The 8,587-nt window shown below is 47.7% G+C and overlaps 1 protein-coding gene across 1 annotated transcript; it reads right to left on the bottom strand.

Moving 5' to 3' along the window:
• Positions 1-768: 768 nt before the first annotated feature.
• timm8b (translocase of inner mitochondrial membrane 8 homolog B (yeast)) lies at positions 769-1,507 on the bottom strand. The gene has a single exon (XM_052043105.1). It carries the CDS (start codon positions 1,479-1,481, stop codon positions 1,206-1,208), a length of 276 nt encoding a protein of 91 aa, XP_051899065.1. The 5' UTR covers positions 1,482-1,507; the 3' UTR covers positions 769-1,205.
• Between the last annotated feature and the right edge of the window lie 7,080 nt (positions 1,508-8,587).

The raw sequence follows: 8,587 nt of genomic DNA, 5'->3' as shown, positions 1-8,587 counted from the left end.
GGCAAATGACAATGATTTCCTCGCAGACCAATACGGCTGCAAGTCCCATTGTTGCGGCCGCAGGTGAGCCTTCAGCGAAGGCAGCGCCCAGCATCAGATTGTGATGGGGGCCACATCCCAGTGAGGTGGGTTGGGTTCCTTCTGATTCCCTTCATCCAGGCCAGGACTTCACTGGATGACAGCCACAACAGCAGTGCAGACATTCTTGTTTTTACAGCGCCAGGGACCTGGGTTCAATTCCAGCCACTGTTTGTAAGGAGTTTGAATGTTCTCCCCGTGTCTGCGTGGGTTTCCTCCAGATGCTCCAGTGTCCTCCCACATTCCAAAGACGTACGGGTTAGGAAGTTGTGGGCATGCTATTTTTTAAAAATTTTATTTACAGCGTGGTAGCAGGCCCTTCCGGCCCGAGTCCGTGCTGCCCATTTTAAACCCATATTAACCTACCCGTTCGTCTTTAGAATGTGGGAGGAAACTGGAGCACCCGGCGGAAACCCACGCAGACACGGGGAGAATGTACAAACTCCTTACAGACAGCAATGGGAATCGAACCCCGATCGCTGGCACTGTAATAGCGTCGCGCTAACCGCTATGCTACCGTGCCGCCCATATGCTACGTTGGCGACACTTGTCAGCTGCCCCCAGAACACTCTACGCAAAAGATGCATTTCACTGTGTGTTTCAATGTACATGTGACTAATAAAGAAACCTTAAAATGAACAAAAGCACCATTTCTTTCCAACGGCAAATTGGACTCTCCAGTCAACGGCATTCAGGAAACAAGGAGTTTAATGGGATTTCAATGTACACAGCGACTTGCACGATCTGCAGGCGTTGCGCACACACACGGCGGGCTGGGAAGTCGGTGAGATGACCTTGGGGGGGGACAACCTTCAATCCGCGTTAACACGAGTTCCAAGCCGGCCACTCGGTTGCAACAGGGCGCTGGATGGTGCACACAGGTCGGTGTGTGGCCGCTGGTCAGTGTGCGGCCGGAGGGTCGGTGTCCGGCCGGCCGGTGTCCTGCCGGAGGGTCGGTGTCCGGCTGGCCGGAGGGTCAGTGTGTGGCCGCTGGTCGGTGTCCGGCCGGCCGGAGGGTCAGTGTGTGGCCGCTGGTCGGTGTCCGGCCGGCCGGTGTGTGGCCGCTGGTCGGTGTGTGTGGTCGAAGGGTCGGTGTGTGGCCGGAGGGTCGGTGTCCGGCCGGCCGGTCAGTGTCCGCCCTTCTGCACCATCTGGGCGAAGCGGCCGGTGACGGCCAGCGTGGTGTCCACGAAGCGCTCCACGCAGCTGACCAGGCAGCTCTCGGTCCGCGAGTCGAGCCGGGAGCCCGGCTTGTCCACGCACTTCTCCCAGCACACGTCGGTGAAGCCGTGCACCCTCAGCTGGAACTGCGCCTTCTGCTGCTCCGCCGCCATCATCCGCGACAGCTCCCGCTCCTCGGCCTCGGCCTCGGCCGCGCCGCCCGCCGCCGCCAACCCCTCCATGGTGCTGCCTGTCGATCAAAGGGACGGCCCCGCCCCCAACAACATTACTTCACATTCTCTCCCCCTATTTACATCAGGATGACAGATAATGAGCAGTAAGTTATCGATTATTATCTTTTAAACAATAAGTTGGCTTTATTGGGATTTTCAATTCGATCTGAAAATCTGTAATGTAAATTTCTCATCTCTATTACGTTTTGCGACGTATATTTGCATATTCTCATCATTTACCAATCACAACAATGCTTCTGTCCGTCCATCGGAGGCTGCGCGGGAAGTCTGAAATGAAGCTGTTGATTGGCTAGTGAAGTGGGAGCATTCGTATTGTACTCTGTTCCTGTGGAAGGTTAGTCACTTGCTCTTCTTAAAAGTTTTAAATCCGTTCAGTTCAGAGCCTTACAAGCTTCACACTCCTATAGAATCACAGTCATTGCAGCAGCACAATAGACATTATTTGAAAGATGCTGGAATTTCAACATGAAAGTTCCTTATTTTCTCCCAGTTCCATATTCCGTTTATCTCTGTGACATTGGACATCATTTAGTTCACAGAGTGACATTACAGCCATTACAGAAACATGACTAAGGGAGGAGCAGGGCTGGCAGCTTAATGTCAGAAACCATGGATAAACCGAGAGATCCGCTCCCTACTGAAGTCCAGGACTGCAGCATTCACATCAGGTGACTCTGACCTTTTCAAGATGATCAAGATACGACCTCCGTAAAGCTATCGGAAATACCAAGAGGCAACACCAGCCTAAAATCGAGTCCCAGACCAGCCGTCAGCTGTGGCAGGGCTTACATACTCTGACAGGCTACAAAATGAAGTGGGGCAGCATCGCCGACAACGGCGCGTCCCTTCCCGATGAGCTTAACGCATTCTATGCACGTTTTGAACAGAAGGGGATTGGAATGTCACCACTCACTCCGACAGCCTCCAATGCACCTGAATCCATGGTCATCCCTGAGGACGTAAGATCAGTTTTCCGGAGAGTGAACCTGAGGAAAGCATCTGGCCCGGATGATGTCCCTGGCCGTGTCCTCAGGTCCTGTGCTGATCAGCTGGCAGGGGTGCTTGCAGACATTTTTAACCTCTCCCTGCTTCAATCTGAGGTTCCTACCTGCTTTAAGAAGACCACTATCGTCCCAGTACCGAAGAAAAGCAAGGTAACATGACTCAATGACTGCCAACCAGCAGCTCTAACGTCCACCATCATGAAGTGCTTCGAGAGGCTGGTCATGGCACACATCAACTCCAGCCTCCCAGACAACCTCGACCCCCTGCAATTCGCCTATCGCCGAAACAGGTCTACAGTGGATGCCACCTCCCTGGTCCTACACTGAGCTCTGGAGCACCTGGACAGTAAAGGCACCTACGTTAGACTATTGTTTATTGACTACAGCTCTGCCTTCAATACTATAATTCCAAGCAAACTCATCACCAAACTCCCGACACCTCCCTCTGCAACTGGATCCTTGACTTTCTGACCAACAGACCGCAATCAGTGAGGATAGGCAGCAACACCTCCAGCACGATTATTCTCAACACTGGTGCCCCACAAGGCTGCGTCCTCAGCCCCCTACTCTGTTCCCTATACACTCATGACTGTGTGGCCAGATTCTGCTCTAACTCCATTGATGAGTTTGCAGATGACACCACCGTATTGGGCCGTATCTCAAATAATGATGAGTTGGAGTACAGGAAGGAGATAGAGAGCTTAGTGACATGGTGTCATGACAACAACCTTTCCCTCAATGTCAGCAAAACAAAAGAGCTGGACTTCAGGAAGGGGGGCAGTGCACATGCTCCTGTAAACACCAATGGTGCTGAGGTCGAGAGGGTTGAGAGCTTCAAGTTCCTAGGAGTGAACATCACCAATAGCCTGTCCTGATCCAATCACATAGACGCCATGGCCAAGGAAACTCACCAGTGCCTCTACTTCCTCAGGAGGCTAAAGAAATTTGGCATGTCACATCAACCCTTACCAATTTTTATAGATGCACCATAGAAAGTATCCTATCTGGATGCATCATGGCTTGGTATGGCAACTGCTCTGCCCAGGACCGCAAGAAACTGCAGAGAGTTGTGGACACAGCTCAGCACATCACAGAAACCAGCCTCCCCTCCAGTGACTCTGTCTACACTTCTTGGTGCCTCAGTAAAGCAGCCACCATAATCAGTTTTTAAACTAGTTATGGAAAGGGACAGATCTGGTCCACAGCTTCATGTTCTAAATTGGGGCAAAGTGAATTTTGACGGGATGAGACAGGAGCTTGCAACAATTGATTGGAGCAAGTTGTTTATGGGCAAAGGGACCACAGGTGTCACGTACCAGCAACAAAAGAAACACACCGAATCATGTATGAGTGTTAAACTATTAATAACTACTGATAATAATAAGAAAGAAAAAAAAAGTGTTATAATGTTAAAAGTAAAAATGTTAGATATTAAACATTAACCCCCAAAACTAGACTCGAAGTGTGTGTGTGTGGCAAATTCCCAAACTCCAAGTCCAGGAATAGTTCTCAAAGGTCAGTTCAGCAAGCCATAAGGTGAAATGTGAGCAAAGGCTTTTGCAAAACTGCGGTTGACTGAAGAGAAAATGTGGAGAGAGAATAGAGAAATTACGAAATCCAAATGTTCCCCAATGGAACCCATACGACACCTCAGTCACTGATGATCTCCACTGCTTTGTTCCGAAGTATCTGCCACCCCGAAAGGCATTCAAGACGTGGCCGTCCACACAAATACCCGTTTCCTTCTACAGGTTAACAACAAAGTGGACTCCACCGGATTATTCCAAAAATCCATCCGTGGATTGTAGTGACAGACACAGTTACTGTTTTTCATCCATCGATACAGAGACCAGCAGGCAGTGTGTCTCTCTTTCTCCTCTCTCTCTTTCTGACTGAATCAAAACGTCAACTTGTCGTTATCTCCTGTTGTTGTCGTAATAACGCCACACACACACTACTGTACTATGTCTTAAAGGGACATTCACCAAATAGTAACCTAATCTGTAACACAGGCAAGTGGGAGGCTTTTAAAGGTGAGATAGTGAGAGGTCAAGGTCTGCATGTTCCTGTTAGAGTGAAGGGCAAGGCTGGTGGGAGTAAGGATGATGAGGGGTATTGAGGCGCTGGCCAGGAAAAAGAAGGAGGCATGGTTCAGGTACAGCTGTGATCAAGCGAGTCCCTGGATGAGTATAAGGGATGCAGGAGTGTACTCAAGAAGGAAATCAGGAGGGCAAAAAGGGGCATGAGAAAACTTTGGCAGGAAAGATTAAGGAAAATCCAAAGAAATTGTATTATTAAGGGGAAAAGAATAACTAGAGAGAGAACAGGGCCCCTCAAAGACCAAAGGGGACACCTTTAATGTGGAGCCACAGGAGATGGGCAAGGCCCTCAATGAATATTTCTCCTCTGTTTTTTATCGTGGGGAAAGACATGAAGACTTCAGAAGTAGGAAAAGTAAATGGGGATGTCTTGGGGACAGTCAGTATTACAGTTGAGGAAGTGCTGGATGTCTTAAAAGGTATGAAGGTGGACAAATCTCCAGGGCCTGACTAGGTTTATCCAAGAACACTGGGAGGCTAGAGAAGAAACTGTGGGAGCCCTGGCATATATTTGCATCATCGTTAGCCACGGGTGAGGTGCAGGTAGACTGGAGGGTGGCGAATGTCATGCCTTTATTTAAGAAGGGCTGCAAAGAAAAACCTGGGAACTATAGAATAGTAAGTGTAATATCTGTGGTAGGTAAGTTCCTGGAGAGGATTCTGAGAGAGGAGGACGGGTTGATTGGGGGTAGTCAGCATGGCTTTGTGCGTGTCATGTCTTACGAACTTGACTGAGTTTTTTGATGATGTGATCAAGAACGTTAATGAGGGCAGGGCAGTAGACATGGATTATATGGACTTCAGTAAGGCCTTTGATAAGGTTCCACATGGTAGGCTGCTCTGAAAGTTGGATCGCATGGAATCCAGGGAGAGCTGGCTAATTGGATACACAATTGGCTTGATGGTAGAAAGCAGAGTGTAATGGTGGAAGGTTGTTCTTGTACTGGAAGCCTGTGACTAGTGGTGTGTCTCGGGTCAGTGCTGGGCCCATTGATGTTTGTCATCTATATCAATGATTTGGATGAAAATGTACAAGGCATGGTTAGTAAGTTTGCAGATTACACTAGAATAGGTGGTATAGTGGACAATGAAGAAGGTTATCAAAGATTACAGGGGGGATCTTGATCAGCTGGGTCAGTGGGCCGAGGAATGGTAAATGGTGTTTAATTCGGATAAGTGCGAGGTGTTGCATGTTGGAAGGTCAAATCCAGGTAGGACATTCACAGTGCGCTGGAGAGTGTTGTAGAACAGAGGGACCTTGGAGTACAGGTATATGATTCACTGAAAGTGGCATCACAGGTAGTCAGGGTGGTGAAGAAGGCTTTTGGCATCCTGGCATTCATAAATCAAAGTATTGAGTATAAGAGTTGGGATGTTATGGTGAGGTTGTATGAGACATTGGTGAGGCCAAATTTGGAGTATTGTGTGCAGTTCTGGTCACCTAACTATAGGAAGGATATCAGTAAGATTGAAAGAGTGCAGAGGAGATTTACTAGAATGTTACCGGGTCTTCAGGAGTTGAGTTACAGGGAAAGGCTGAACAGGTTAGGACTTGGAGCGTAGAAGAATGAGGGGAGATTTGATAGAGGTTTACAAAATTATGAGGGATATAGACAGAGTAAATGCGAGCAGGCTCTTTCCACCTAGAGTAGGAGAGATAAGTACGAGAGGACATGGCTTTAGGGTGAAAGAGGAAAGGTTTAGGGGGAAATTCTTCACAGAGAGTGGTGGGAGTGTGGAACGAGCTGCCATTTGACATGGCAAATGCAGGCTCACTCTTAAGTTTTAAGAATAAATTGGATGGATGGGAGAGGTCTGGAGGGTTATGGACTGGGTGCAGGTCAATGGGACTAGCGGAATAAAGTTTCAGCACAGACTAGAAGGGTCAAATGGCCTGGTTTCTGTACTGTAGTGTGCTATGGTTCTGGCATGATGGTCTTCATCAGTCAGGTCATTGAGCATAAGACAGCACTTGGAGTATTGTGTTCAACTTTGGTCGCCCTGCTATTGGGAAGGTGTTATTAAACTGGAAGAAGTGCAGAAAAGATTTACGAGTATGTTGCCAGCACTTGAGGGACTGAGTTTTAGGGAGAGGTTGGCCAGGCTAGGACTTTATTCCTTGGAGTGTAGGAGACCGAGAAGTAATCTTATAGAGGTGTATAAAATCATGTGGGGCATAGATGAGGTGAATGTGCACAATCTTTTTCCCAGGTTTAGGGAATCAAGAACTAGAGGGCATAGGTTTAAGGTGAGAGAGGAGAGATTTAATAGGAACCTGAGGGGCAACTTTTTTACAGAAAGGGTGGTATGTATGTAGAACGAGCTGCCAGAGGAAGTGGTTGAGGCAGGTACAACAACAACTTTTAAAAGACAGTTAGACAGGTACATGGATTGGAAAGGTTTAGAAGGTTATGGGCCAAATGCTGGCAAATGGGACTAACTTGGATGGGGCATCTTGGTCGGCACGGACCAGTTGGGCCAAAAGGCCTGTTTCCGTGCTGTATGACTCTGACTCTATGATCCCATTTCAAACTATTTTTCCCTGTAACCCATTCTCCACATGTTCTCATCAGCTCCCACAGATTTTACCACACACCAGGGGCAGTTAACCCACCAACCCACATGCATGTGGAAGGAAACCGGAGCACCCGGGAGAAATGCACACAGTCACAGGGAGAAAGTGCAAACTCTACACAGACAGCACCGGAGGTCAGGATTGAAGCCAGGTCACTGGAGCTGTGAGGCACTACCTGCTCCACTGTGCTGGTAAACCCAATCACTATTTTAAACATAACACATCTGGTGAAAGTTCACCGAAATCACTTACCACCAGGCTCAAGGACAGCTTCTATCCCGCTGTTATAAGACTATTGAACGGTTCCCTCGTATAATAAGGTAGACTCTTTACCTCACAGTCTGCCTTGTTGTGACCTTGCATCTTGTTGTCTGCCTGCACTGCACTTTCTCTGAATCTGTGACACTGTACTCTGCACTCTGTCTTACCTTGTGCTACCTCAATGTACTGTGTAATGAATTGACCTGTACGATCGGTACGCAAGACAAGTTTTTCACTACCTCGGTACAAGTGACAATAATGAACCGATTCCAATTACAGTTCCATTCCTGATCATCCTTGTTTGCTCTCACACAGACTGAGCTTCCTTCGACTCAAACCCTCATTTAGAATTCTGTCACAAATGCCGTTAGTTTGGATGATCTGGTCTTTCGGATGTTTCACCCTCTCTTTTGCTCTCGCTATTTCTCAGTCAGTGCTCTGCCCTTTTACCCACTGACAGAGGAGAGGACTACAACCTGTGTAATGTATTTATTCCATTCCAGACTTGTTGCTTCCTTTGAACATAAACCACAGGTTTAATTAGTGCCCTGAGCTTCACAATCTTTACATTTTAATGTGTTTCTGCACATTCCCCACAGATAGTGCTGTTTTTATCCTCACTGACTATATCATGCTTTAATTCTCACCTTATGCCATGTTAAAACATGTTGTATTCGTGTTAACGATTTTCACAATATTGTTCCAAGACAGCAATGATACTGGAACACTAAAGCACATCACAAACATTATTAAATACTTTTAAAACATTTCAGTATTTGTTTAAATGTCCTCTTACAGTGTGAAGTGGTTCATTTTCGTCAGTCAAATATGTTGGTGGAATATAGTATTAATGGTAGGACTCTTGGCAGTGTGGAGGATCAGAGGGATCTTGGGGTCCGAGTCCATAGGACGCTCAAAATGGCGGCACAAGTTGACTCTGTGGTTAAGAAGGCATATAGTGTATCGTCCTTCATCAATCGGGGAATTGAATTTAGGAGCCGTGAGGTATTGTTGCAGCTATATAGGTCCCTGGTCAGACCCCATTTGGAGTATCGTGCTCAGTTCTGGTCGCCTCACTACAGGAAAGATGTGGAAGCCATAGAGAAGGGGCAGAGGAGATTTACAAGGATGCTGCCTGGGATGCGGAGCATGCCT

Source organism: Pristis pectinata, chromosome 33, assembly GCF_009764475.1.
Source record: "Pristis pectinata isolate sPriPec2 chromosome 33, sPriPec2.1.pri, whole genome shotgun sequence".
Lineage (NCBI taxonomy): Eukaryota > Metazoa > Chordata > Chondrichthyes > Rhinopristiformes > Pristidae > Pristis > Pristis pectinata.
Note: the sequence above shows the minus strand (reverse complement) of the source record. Positions and strands in the feature narration are given on the sequence as shown.

Excerpts from the sequence above, each read along its gene's own strand:
- timm8b (XM_052043105.1), bottom strand. The coding sequence starts at position 1,481 with ATGGAGGGGTTGGCGGCGGCGGGCGGCGCGGCCGAGGCCGAGGCCGAG.